This window comes from Panthera tigris, chromosome F2 (assembly GCF_018350195.1).
Source record: "Panthera tigris isolate Pti1 chromosome F2, P.tigris_Pti1_mat1.1, whole genome shotgun sequence".
Classification (NCBI taxonomy): Eukaryota; Metazoa; Chordata; class Mammalia; order Carnivora; family Felidae; genus Panthera; species Panthera tigris.
This window is the reverse complement of record NC_056676.1, coordinates 18,734,491-18,748,197: the sequence shown is the minus strand read 5'-3', so window position 1 is coordinate 18,748,197 and position 13,707 is coordinate 18,734,491. Positions and strand designations below refer to the sequence as shown.

Sequence of the window (13,707 nt, the reverse complement as noted above, 5' to 3'; positions counted from 1 at the left end):
AGAAACAACCAACAAAACTAAAAGGCAACCAACAGAATGGGAAAACACATTTGCAAATGACATATCAGACAAAGGGCTAGTATCCAAAATCTATAAAGAGCTCACCAAATTCCACACCCGAAAAACAAATAACCCAGTGAAGAAATGGGCAGAAAACATGAATAGACACTTCTCTAAAGAGGACATCCGGATGGCCAACAGGCACATGAAAAGATGCTCAACGTCGCTCCTCATCAAGGAAATACAAATCAAAACCACACTCAGATATCACCTCACGCCAGTCAGAGTGGCCAAAATGAACAAATCAGGAGACTATAGATGCTGGAGAGGATGTGGAGAAACGGGAACCCTCTTGCACTGTTGGTGGGAATGCACATTGGTGCAGCCACTCTGGAAAACAGTGTGGAGGTTCCTCAAAAAATTAAAAATAGACCCACCCTAAGACCCAGCAATAGCACTGCTAGGAACTGACTCAAGGGATACAGGAGTACTGATGCATAGGGGCACTTGTACCCCAATGTTTATAGCAGCACTCTCAACAATAGCCAAATTATGGAAAGAGCCTAAATGTCCATCAACTGATGAATGGATAAAGAAATTGTGGTTTATATACCCAATGGAATACTACATGGCAATGAGAAAGCATCAAATATAGCCTTGTGTAGCAACATGGATGGAACTGGAGAGTGTTATGCTAAGTGAAATAAGCCATACAGAGAAAGACAGATACCATATGTTTTCACTCTTATGTGAATCCTGAGAAACTTAACAGAAACCCATGGGGGAGGGGAAGGGGGAAAAAAAAAGGAGGTTAGAGTGGGAGAGAGCCAAAGCATAAGAGACTCTTAAAAACTGAGAACAAACTGAGGGTTGATGGGGGGTGGGGGGAGGGGAGGGTGGGTGATGGGTATTGAGGAGGGCACCTTTTGGGATGAGCACTGGGTGTTGTATGGAAACCAATTTGACAATAAATTTCATATATTGAAAAAAATAAATGAATAAATAAATAAGCTAAATAAATAAATAAATAAATAAATAAATAAATAAATAAATTGCTTTGGAAGCTTCTTTTATCTTTACACCCCCCCCCCTCCGCCCAAGATACAGGTTAGCAATCATACTCCAAGCTTATGGCCCCACTGATATACGTCCGAAGGGTCTCATGACTGAATTTTTCCTGAATGGTAAATAAATGACCTTTTCCTAACAGCAGCTAGCCCCTCAAGGTCCTGGAAACCATGTTTCCAAAATATCTGAGAGATGTAAGCTATCCCTAAGCCCTTCCCAAACTGAAGGTATATATAATCACTCTTCACAGTCCCAGTGCAGCTCTTTCTGTTCATGGGTCCTGTCTGCATGCTTTAGTAAAACCACCTTTTTGCACTGAAGACGTCTCAAGAATTCTTTCTTGGCCATCAGTAGCAAATCCCAACACTTTAAACCACTATCAAGGAGGAAAAGAAGGAACCCACCTTCTACTTTGCAGTCAAATGCATCCCCTACTTCATCTCCTGGGGGTTTAGAGTTAGCCTTTTGAAGGTCTTCTTGAGCACTCTCAATGCTATTATAAACCCATTGTATGGAGTCTTGCTGGAATGAGGAGGGGAAATGAAACCTTAGAAATATTAGTGCTTCTTAAAATGTATATCCATTTCATAAACCTGCTTTAGGAGGATTGACAATCTTACTTATTCTTCTAGTTTTTTTAAAGACAACCAAATTTAAAAGAGACAGAAAATCAACATAAGAGACTAATAAAAAGTCAATGGCAATTATATTGCTTAACAAACTAATTTTTTAGGATTGAAATTTTATCTTCCAAAGATTTTTCTGAGTTTTGTTTCAATTTATTTATTTTGAGAGAGGGAGCATGCAAGCAAGCGTGGGAGGGGCAGAGAGAGAGAGCAAGAGAATCCCAAGCAGGCTCCGTGCTGTCAGGGTGCAGGCTGACTCAAGACTTGAACCCACGAACTGTGAGACCATGACCTGAGCCAAAATCAAGAGCTGGATGCTCAACTGACTGAGCCAAGCAAGAATCCCTTCCAAAGATGTTTGTAAATAAGATGTATTTCCCAAGTGTCTTACTTAAAATGCCTCAAGTATATCTTAAAGTAAAATTTAAATTCCATTTTTAAATAAATAAATGTTAGATGGACAGTTTTCTGAAGAATGAATCATTTATCAGGATATAAACCATTTAAATGCTCTCCTACCACCTATATTTTGATCCAATTAATGTTTTTTTGAATCAAACCAATAAGAAAGTTGAAAGAACATCTTTCACTTCATTGTGTTCCCAAGTGATGTAACTATATTTTTACCCTTCCATATCATAACTCATCCTATTTTTAATTAAAATAGCAGTTGCAGTCTTATCTAGATAAATGAGAGAGAGGAAATGGCTACCAAGTAAATGCTTTCAGCTTTCCATCACTTGAAAGTTTACTCCTTTCTTAGGTAAGATGATAAATTGAATTGCACTACTGAAGTGCACTACAATTTCCATTCTCCATTTTTGCATGTATTAACTTCACAACTGTGTTTAATTATTATATTGCTATACACCGTTACAATGCTAGTTAACATTTGATCAGTCAAATACATCTTGGTAGCCTGTTGTGGTCCCTAAGGAACCACACACTCTGGTATCCACACCTTGGTGTAGCTCCTTCCCACACTGACCTGAGGCTTGGTCATGGGATCTGATTTTTCCAAGCATGATGTAAATACAGTTGATCGCTTATAATATCCCCTCTTGAAATCCAGACGCCATGCAGGAAGGACAATCTGCTAGACTGGAAAAGGGGGCCATGTGGAGGAGCTCTGGAGTGGAAGGCCATGAGGAGGGGAGGTGCAGAGCCCAGCTGTTCCATGCAAAACTTTGCTATATCAGTGCCTTCACAGGAGCCAACACTCAGTCACCCCGCAGAATCAAGAGAAATAATCAATCACTGTTGTTTTAAGCCAATAAGTTTTGGAACAGCCTGTTTTGTGGCAATGGATATGGGATACAGCATGTTACTCACTGAGTGAATTTTTCTGTTTATTGCTTTTCTTAATCATGTTACTAACCAACTTCTCTCTAGGAAGACTGTCAAGGAAAATGAAAAGGAATGAAACTCAAATCAGTTTGGCTACTTGTTAAAATTCTGATTGAAGGGGAAAGATTTGATAATTTCAGAAGTGTCTTTTTAAAAAAATTCATTCAATGATATAGTTCAATAAATATTCGTTAATATTGCCAACCAGAATAACCTATGAATCTATGCGTGAATTCCAATTTGCTACGCTAGTTTGACCTTATTAACAAGCAAAATTGAGGAGCTCAGTTTCTTGTAGGTTCAGTATTTTATAGGCTGTCAGTCCTGGCCTATGAGAAAATAACCATTGCTCTTTCTGGTTTGGACAAGTCATATTCTCAAATCTGGAAGAGTACCTGACTGCGTATGGCAGAAAAAATACAAAGGCTCTCCTCTAAAGTTGCTTTTGCATTTAGTTGATTAATTTGAGAGAATTTTCTCTTATAGCCCAATATTCACTTGTACCTCATGGGATAAGCTTTGCTTATAAATTTGGATTCTAATTGTATTTTTCTACGGCACTTGAAATTTAATCAGAGGATAGTGGTTAGAATTTTAAGCAATGACAAGTACATTTTGGTATTTTCTTTAAAGAGCTAAATCCAGTAACTTAAATAAATATATACAAAACTCAATCACAGACCCTAAAAAAACCTTCACAGACACACAAGGACCATTACATATTCTAAAGTAATAGCAAGGGTCAAAAAAACAAATCAAACCTTTGGATTTCAATGTGATAAACATTTAGGTATCTGAAAACTCATATCACAATGCAAATGAAAACACCCCAGAGCACTTGTTAAACAGGTGATAATACTGAAACAATAAAATGCAATCACTTAAGCGGAATTGATCATGATTAATTATGCAGATAAAACAATCATCATGAGATTTACAATGATGTGCTAAAATGTGAACCTAAAAGTAGAAACCATCTTGTGTCCTTCCCTGGGCTTTCTCTGCAAGTTTGCAGCGAGACCCAGATAAGCCAAGGGCAGCTTACCTTCACCGGTCTCCTGTATTTCCTGCAGGCTGTGACATGTGCAATGACACTGGCATGTGTCTCCTTGCTGACATTGATACCATTTACTTTGATAATACACTGTCCAGGGTGAAGACCAGCAGCTGCAGCCACAGTCCCTTCAAATAAAAAATGAGAAAATGGCCAAAAAAATAACTTTAGGAATGAGATTCATTTTTATCACATATACAATATGGAAAGCCATTTTAAAACATAATAAGAGATCTAGCTAGTATGTTCTTGATAAACTTGGTTCTGATAGTAATGCCTTCTCAAAATTTTTCTACTTTTAATCTGGCCATTCAAACAGTGACTAACAGAATATTCTCTCATACCCCTGAGAATTAGTTTGAAGGAATACTTTAGATATTTTTTCACATTTTTTTAAGTTTACTTATTTATTTGAGAGGACAGAAACAGCATGAATGGGGGAAGGGCAGAGAGAGAGGGAGAGATAATCCCAAGCAGGCTCCGTGCTGCCAACGCAGAGCCCGATGCTCAAACTCATGAAACCGAGAGATCATGGCCAGAGCTGAAAGCAAGAGTTGGACGCTTAACCAACTGAACCACCCAGACACCCCTGAAGGGATATTTTAAAGTGACCTTTACAATGCTAATCAGTTATTTTCCCTTTCAAATGTCTCATCAGTCTTAATATTCTACATATACAAATATAAAAGCAAAATGAGAAAGCCAGAAATGTATGCCCTATTTACCTTTCTTTATAAAAATCTCTAAATATTAGAAAAGTATTCACTTTCATTTATTTTTCTCAGTAACATTTATTGCAAGGACATTTTTGAAATTTGTAATAGTTTATAAATTTCAGTCTTATTTCTTTTTATTTTTTTTTAATTCAACTATAATTAACACCTAGCATTATATTGGCTTCAGGTGCAAAATATAATTATTCATCAATTCTATATTCACTTTCATTTTTAAAAATGCGAACAGTTAAAAGAAATTCTTTTAAAAAATCAGTCAATTAGCAACTACCATTGACTGGCTCTGCTAAGTAAAATAAGCATTCAGGATATCTACAAAGGGTCAAGGAACCACAGAATTTGTGGAGAATAAAATTAATCAGGTAACATCAACTGTCCATTTATTTGCATAGAGATAGACTTAAATATGGAAGTGGCATATTGCTCCAGTGAGTTAAAATTTTCAGAAACTTTCATTTATTATTATATGATGTTCCGAGCCGATCAACACTTATGCAGCACCATTAATAAATACAACGAATATAATTAATACAAATGATTACAAAATTTATGTTAGAAGAGCCTCTCTTTATAAGCAATTTCTCCCATGAAGGAATTATTAAACATTTCAGAGAACATAATTTATATTCAAGAAGACAGTGTGTATTTTTCTTCTCATTAACATTCACTCCCAGAAATACTAAGTGGTTTTTCTGGATTAAAGTAGGTCTTGGAGGGAAAAGAGACACTCCCCATTGAGAAAATAGCCTAAAAAAAGGCACCGAGTCGAGAAACAACCTGGACATTTGGGAGCATGTGAGCAGTTGGTATGAGCTTAAAATGGGAGTGTGGGTGAAGACTCTGGAGAGTGAAGAGGAGCCAGGTTTCGAAGTGTCTGCACACTTTATGTGAACACCTAACAGCCTCAACCTTACTATCTATGCACGAGGAAAAGCATTTGAGAATTTTAAGCAGAGAAGTGACATGACCCCCAGAACCGAGGACGAATCATTGGAACTGAAGTCAAAAATCAAAATCACAACAAGCATCTACTGCAATGTTCCAGGCTAGAACTAAAGTAGCATTGGTTACAAAAGGGGAGAATGAGATCACGTATTTGATGTCTCACGATGGAGTTCATGAAGAGGCTACAGTCCCCAGGATCACTCCTCTGCTTTTGGACTCAGTGCTGAGTAAATAGAGTCATTTCAATAAAGAGAATACAGAAGGCAAAGCAAGTTCAGAGAATAGATGGAAAGTTCGCTTGGAAATAATACTGAGTTGTAAGGTGCCAAAGGGGCATTTAGGCGAGAGTTTTAATCAATAATTAAATCTAGGGGTGCCTGGGTAGCTCAGTTGTTTAAGCATCTGGCTTCGGCTCAGGTCATGATCTCACCACCCCTGAGTTCGAGCCGGGTGTCAGACTCTGTGCTGACAGCTCAGAGTCCGGAGCCTGCTGTCTGATTCTGTGTCTTCCCCTTTTTCTGCTCCTCCCCTACTCGCGCTCTGTGTCTCTCTCTCTCTCAAAAATAAATAAACATTAAAAAGTAAGTAAGTAAAGAAATAAAGAAAGAAAGAAATCTAGACTATGGAACTCAGGAAAGAGATCTAAGCTGGAGATAGAGATTTAAAAATCTCCAGGAACAGGATCAATAAGATTTCTTACAGAGAACAAGAAGGTAGAGAAGAAAAGAGGGAGCCAACAGCTAAGCGGTTGACAGATGAAGGGAGCTGGCAGAGGAGAAAAATCTGACAAGTGCCAACTTAGAAATCAGGAGATGAACATTTTCAGCAAACAGGAGTAGTCAGTTTAAACAAATGCCACAGAAAAGCTCAATTAATATGAAGGTTATCAATGTCTACCGTACGTTCCAGTCAAGTCCATGATAACTCTATAAGACAGACTTTGGAGACATGGGTGGAAGATGAGGAGAGATGTCTACAGCAATGGGCTAAAACTAAAATAGGAAGTGAAGAAGCACAGCTGAAAACACAGACTAGCATTTCAGGAAGTTAGGTCATGACAAAATAGAAGTTATTAGAGCATTATTCTAGGGCTGAGCTTATCAACCTTGGGTGTGCATACAAATCATCTGAGGGTATTGTTAAAATGTAGATTCTGACTCAGTACGTCCTGCGTGGGTCCTAAGATTCCACATTTCTTTTTTTCTTTTTTAAAGTTTATTTATTTATTTTGACAGAGAGAGAGGGGGGAAGGTGAGGCAGAGAGAGAGGGAGAGAAAGAATCCCAAGCAGCCACACTGCCAGTGTGGAGCCCGACACAGGGCTCGAACCCACGGATTGTGAGATCATGATCAAAGCCAAAACCAAGAGTTGGATACTCAATTGGTGCCCAGATTTTTAAGAGTTTTTTTTAAATATTGTTTTAGGAACATATTACCATTGAGCTAATCAAGTAAAAATATGATTGAGAAACTTCATAACAACATGAGCATGCACGTTCTGAATATATTTTTGTTTAGCAAGCAATATCCATATATTCTAAAAAGCTGTTTTTACAGGATGGGTTTCTCACCTCTTCCTACTGCATGTACAACCGACGGGCCATATCCTCGGATCTGGAATCCAAGTCCCTCAGCTGAATCTGGGATCTTCACTGTCCTAAAATCAATCAGAAAACAAGGTGAGAAGACTTAAACATGCCACACAATTGGTTAAAACACTAGTGTCCATTCCTTTATTCATTCTTTCAATAAATATGTATTGAAGGTCTACTGTGTAAAAGACACTGACTGGGCTAGAAACCAGGAGACAAAAAGGGTGCATGCTCTCACAAAGGCACACAGCAGCCAAGCACGAAAGACTTCCTCAACTGAGCACAGTCATTTGCATGGTACGTGGTGAATAAGGAACAGGCTCTGGGGTCAGACAAAACTAGCTCTAAATCCTCATTTAAGTCACTAGATAGTTGAATAACTTGCATGAACGCCTTCACTTCTCTGAGCCTGAGTTTCCACAAAAAGATGATGGTAAAACTTACTTTGCAGGGTGTCAGTGGAGATTAAAAGAGAAATCTTTGTTAACTGCCCTGCACCATGCTATGAACTAGTAGTCACTTCAATAAAATGGAAGCTTCTCTCCTTAGTTTACTGTTATAAAGAAGACAGTGCACTGTGACACTTCTTTGTTAAAAGTAATAAAAGAAACACAGAATTAATACATTTCTACCCGTTGGGAACTTCATCAAAGAACAACAACAAAAAGCTAGTTAAAAAGATGTGTCAAACATTACACCAAAATAATTTAAGAATGTGATTAACTTTAGCATTTACTCAGTGAAATTTTGAAAGAAGAGTACATCAAAAGGAGAACCTGAATAACAAAAGAAATATTTTCAACGAATCCCCATGGAAAAGAAGATGAAGGAAAGCAGAAGAGGAGTAAACTGTTAGGACAACCAGTGAGGGATATCCAGTTTGGTACTAAGAAGTGAGCTACTCCACAGAAGGAAGCCAGAGATCAGAGAGCAACAATGAAAAGCAGAGAACATGAGATAAGGCAGAACATCATAACAATAAAAATGAGTATCGTAAATTGCAGTCCAGAGCAAAGACAAATGAATACAATGCAATAAATTTTGATGGATAGCCCTTATGCCCAAGAAATAAAATTGTTTCCAAAAGATGATGAATTAATCATGCAATAAATGTCGGCAGCCCTTCAAGGGCACGTTAGACATAGTCTGAAGTTACATACAGTGGAACTTACTTAAAGCTTATAAAATAGCCACTGGAGCACTTTGGGCAACACTGCGCCTAGAACACTTGAGAAAGCCACAAATGTACAGCATTTACACCTCATGGCAGAGCCTGGTACTGCTATCTGAAATATAACCTAGGCAGGCACACCAGCATCGGTGATAGAAATATGAACTGTCTATTCTAGGAAAACTTGAAAGTATTATTATGAATTAGATTATATACTAAGAAGTGATCTGTGCATTGCTGGAGTATAGGTCAAAGAACTGATTTGTCCTTTATCCTTAATTATATACTTTTTGGTGTAAAAGGCTCTATGCACTTCCCTTGAATAGCACTTTGTTACTAGTATCTTTCAAGAAAAAAAAAAGACACATGAAAATGGAAGATAACTAAGGAAAAGAAAAAGGAATAAATACATTTTCTAAGCGTGAAGCAAAAACATAGAAGTAGCCCATGCTTCTATATATTATGAATAAGATTTCACTTTTGCTGAAATGACCTAGAGCTTTCAGGCCATGGTGAGTTATTATTGCTTTTGGATTGTGAGGAATTCCTAACAGTCTCTCAGTTCTTTCTGAGTAAGGTCGTCTATCCTTCTAATATTACTAGGGAAGGTTGACTCTAATCTTCAAGATTATTATATATTTCTTTAAAACTTTTGTACAAAACACTATGAAATGCATTTTGGTCTTATTCTGGGACTCTCTTCATAAAATGATCTTTGGAAAATACGCTTCCCTGCTGTGACCACTATATTGTCTATTAAAGGAAGAATTAAATTCATACAAATGGAACATTCTGTTTCTTGGAGGAAGTAAGTGCACTAAATAATCTGCTACAAAGCTTTTTGAAAAACCCTTTGATGCTATCAAGTGTAAAATACAGCTAGATTCAAAGCAAGACTTCATTTGTATTTACCTCTCATATTTTTGCCTTTTCTACCCCTAGACTGGAGACTACATCAAGTATAAGTAGCTATTGTAAGAAAATATGACAGAATGATTTATAGGAATCTTATATTAGCATAAATACATAAAGGAAAAGCTATCGATTTCAAGCAAATTAAAAGTAAAAGATAAAAGATGAATATTCTTAAAATAGTTTTGAAACAAAATATAAGATAGGCTCCTGATGTAATAAATAAGCAGTGAAAAAAAATGAAATGAGAGAATAGGTAAGCATCACAGATAACATCACTGGAGTACACACTATGTGCTGAACAGATAACTAAGTTCTTTATTAACCTAAATTTATTTAATGTTCTTAGCATCTTCATGACATAGATACTCTTCTCATCTCCATTTTTTTAATGGATGGATGGGGGTGTTGAAGCAACACAATAAGCAAGCAAGTTGTGGAAGAGAAGCTTGAACCTGGACCAGAAATACTGGGTTCCAGATACTGTATGACAAACACTGAAGGAAGAAGTCAGAGGACACAGGTTCCAATGCTGCTCATCTAGTGGCTAGTACTGGGAGTGACGATTTGCCCCTATCTACTTAGTCTGAAAGTTGAGGGCTTCTGAAGTGATCTGACTGCTGAAATGTCTAGGACCAGTGAATCAGTAGTTGCAGGGTTAAATCAGGGGGTAGTAGGGCCATGGGGAGGACCTTTATGTTTTCTAATGACTGTTTTGGACTATTACTCCGTTATACCCTTCTAGTCTGCCCTTTTCCTTTTAAGCGACCTCAAAGTGTCCAGAGGTAAGCAACTAGGTGAGCCTTATCCCAGACAGGGTTGGATAAAGGGGGAGTAATAGATCAAAATTAGGTTTAGAGAGAAGACATTGTTATGGTTATTCTCTGCCCTCCAGCCCAAAGTCTTCCTAAATTAGTAATTTTAATGAGTCATCTCACTCTTTCCTTGGTAAGTTTTAGCAGCAACCTGGCTGACTTAATGCTACAGAATCTAGCTCATTGCATCACATTTCAACTCCTAAGATAAAGAGTGCTGCCAGCTATTGCTGAATATATATATATTAAGGCAGGGAAGAATACTATACTACACATACTAAGAATATTTTCTTAAGCAGTTAAAATAAACCTTTTGTTTTTAAAGTGGTAATCTTCATTTACCTGAAAATTAATGAAGTTGTTTATCACTATTAACGAATGATATAATTACATTTTAAACAGTAATTTTGATATAATCATAGTACTTTAAATAGACATGATGCTTAGACCTTGATATGCATTATATTGATTAATTACTTGGTTAAACAAATCATGGAAATGTGACACGGGAACACTAGACCAGAAGTGATTTGTAGAAGAAAAGCCAACATCTTCCAACAATATACATAATACCCTATTAATTTTAAAAACAGATCATAGGGGCGCCTGGGTGGCTCAGTTGGGTTAGGCGACTGACTTCGGCTCAGGTCCGCAGTTTTGAGCTCGAGCCCCGCATCAGGCTCTGTGCTGACAGCTCAGAGCCTGGAGCCTACTTCAGTTTCTGTTCACCCCTTCTCTCTCCCCCTCCCCTGCTCACACTCTGTGTCTCTATGTCTCTCAATAATAATAAATAAAAGTTAAAAAAAAATTAAAACAGATTATAAAGCACAATCTCATTTTATAAACAAAGGATTGTGTAAATCTGCATCAGTACTTAGAAAAATCAACTGTCTGAATTTCAAAAAATAACAATGGTTATTTATGGGTGATATGATTATAAGAAACATGTCTTTATTTAGAAAACTCTATCCTCTAAATTTGCTATAACCAACATGATTTTTTTCTAATCATAGGTAGATGGATAGACCTTTTTTTTTTAAAGAATGGACATATTACTAAGTACAAGCGCACACACACAAGTGTATTTCACCAACTTCACCATTTCTTATAAACATTTAATGATAAATGGTATCAACCAACTCATAGACCTGAAATTCTTAGAGCTGAACATGGGGAATGCAGTTCTTTATTATCAATTGTTCTACTAATTTTCTTCACTTATAATCAAAGTCAGTCCAACCCAGACCAGGAAAATTTGGGTCACAAAAATAAAGCATTATTTCCACTGAAACTACCTGATTTGAGTAGCAAGCATTAGTATTATAAGCAAAGCAGTTTTTCCCAACATTTAAATACCAGTATTAGTGATGCTGGTAAGGTTTAAATGTTCTAAGCAACAAGATACTTAATTCTTGACATGTACTTAAATTTTCTATTTTATTCATTTTTGTATAATTTTTTTAAAAATCCCACATGAATCATACAACTTACTCCCTTGGCTTTGTGCTCACAAGAACTCTTAGTGGCTTTCTGCTGTTTAAGCATGATTTCAGGAAGCAGTCCACTTCATTGAAAGGTCTCATAAAAACTAGGTCACCATTAATAGCAAAAATCTTTTTCCCAACTTCCATGCCAGCCATCTAAGAGAGAAATAGCAAAAAAAAAAAAATTATATTTTAATAAGGAATCTATTTTTTTCACAGAATTAGAAACTGAAAAGACCCAGAACATACAGATTTTTGACATTTTAACACACCTGCAATGTTTTTATACAACTTCACACAACAGAACTGTGGGGGAGATAACACATTTATCATTCTCTTTGACATAGTTTTAAAGTTGATCACCCATTTGTACTGAAACCCACCCCCTTTCTTCTATGTTTTAACTTTGTACTCCTCCTGTGACCCTCTTTCTATTGTATCTTATAGTTCTTTTTCTTATTTCATCCTTTAAACTACAATCAAACACTAGGTTAATTTTTTTTTACTGGGTTTTCTTTTTATATCCAATTAACTCAGAGAGGTTCAACCTCTATGTGACCGTCAATGACAACCAAATATGCATCACCAGCATGATATAGCATAAGTATCTTCAGGGCAGGAGAGGAATGGCCTGGAACTCAACAAAAAGAGCTCCAAAAAGCCCAGATAGCCCGAGGCTGAAAAGATGACAAGGAAGACATTATCTCTCCAACCAGGCCACCATTCTTAACCAGTTCTACTGCTTATAAACTACATGCTGCTTTGATTATCAGCTAAATGATGAAAACCTGGCAGAGGATATTTAATTAATGGCATAAACAGATGAAGCTGTGCCCTAAGAACACCCTCAGAAAATGTCTGGGAAAAACATTTCCTTCTCATAGAAAATTACTAAAAATAGTCATTTGTTGGCCAAGCCCACTAAGTATGAGTTGACCAGAGTTATTTTGTTTGAAATTAATGCGGTGTACATAAAATATTGTCTTGCATGAGTCTGTGTTTTGGTAAAAGACAGAAACCTTGGGCATTAGCAGATAGGAGGATGGATGGCAGTTTACTACCAACTTTAAATAGATTCAAAGTTTAAAGCCATGTTTCATTCATTCTCACAGGCTTTATTTAAGATTTATATATTTAGACATTTTCTTGAGGATTAAGGCATTGTACAAGCCAGGCAGCAAGGTGAGAATATTTTAAATCTGATATATTTAGGATATAACACTCCCAGTAGGTTCCATGAGGACAGGAAATTTTATCTTTTGTTCACTGCTGTATTCCCAGAGACTAGAACACTGCCTAGCATATAATAGGTACTAAATAAATCATTCTGAATGAATGAATAAATGATCAGGAGATTCCTCTGTTTAAAAGGCTGGTGAGGTGAGAGAACATCAATCAGCATTAACCTAATGAGAAAAGAAGTCGAAGCATGTGCTCTACTGATGAAAGTCATATTTATGAGTCAAAAGTGACAGGTAAAGAAAAGACCTAGCCCTTGATCTAGTGGAAGAGTTATCTGACATACATAATACAGCCCCACTGGATGCAGTCTCCACAGCATTCCAAGCTAGAAAGATGCACAGGGAAGTCCCAGGGTCATGGAATGAGCCCAGCGGCTTCTAGGATGTCATGAAGTTCATAGCTATAGATCCTTACAAAATCTCCATCCAGCTTTCTTTGAGTGCATGGACTCTGTCACAAATCCCAAGAGCATCTCGAAGAACTTCAGAATAAGATCATTCAGTAACACTATTTTCAACAAAGATACTTAAAAGCTGATTTCAACTTGTTTGGAACTTCTATATTTTTTAAATAAAAATGCTAATTTACATTACCTCAGCATTAGACCCCTTTTCTACCAACTTTATTATTGGAACTTTATTTTTGTCTTCTAACCCAAAACCATAGCTGCCTTCATTGGATTTAATCTGAAATGCAAAATATTAACATTATTCATAAA

General features: G+C 36.8%; 1 protein-coding gene across 1 annotated transcript in view; it reads right to left on the bottom strand.

Annotated features, from left to right (window-relative positions):
• The window catches only part of PREX2 (phosphatidylinositol-3,4,5-trisphosphate dependent Rac exchange factor 2), a 288,123-nt gene that overhangs the window by 133,929 nt on the left and 140,487 nt on the right, over positions 1-13,707 (bottom strand). Inside the window, exons 17-21 of the mRNA XM_042973055.1 lie at positions 13,583-13,675; positions 11,755-11,903; positions 7,345-7,430; positions 4,087-4,223; positions 1,473-1,590 (exon numbers count right to left, since the gene is read on the bottom strand). Of these exons, the coding sequence (XP_042828989.1) occupies positions 1,473-1,590; positions 4,087-4,223; positions 7,345-7,430; positions 11,755-11,903; positions 13,583-13,675 (583 nt within the window). The remainder of the gene's footprint in view (positions 1-1,472; positions 1,591-4,086; positions 4,224-7,344; positions 7,431-11,754; positions 11,904-13,582; positions 13,676-13,707) is intronic.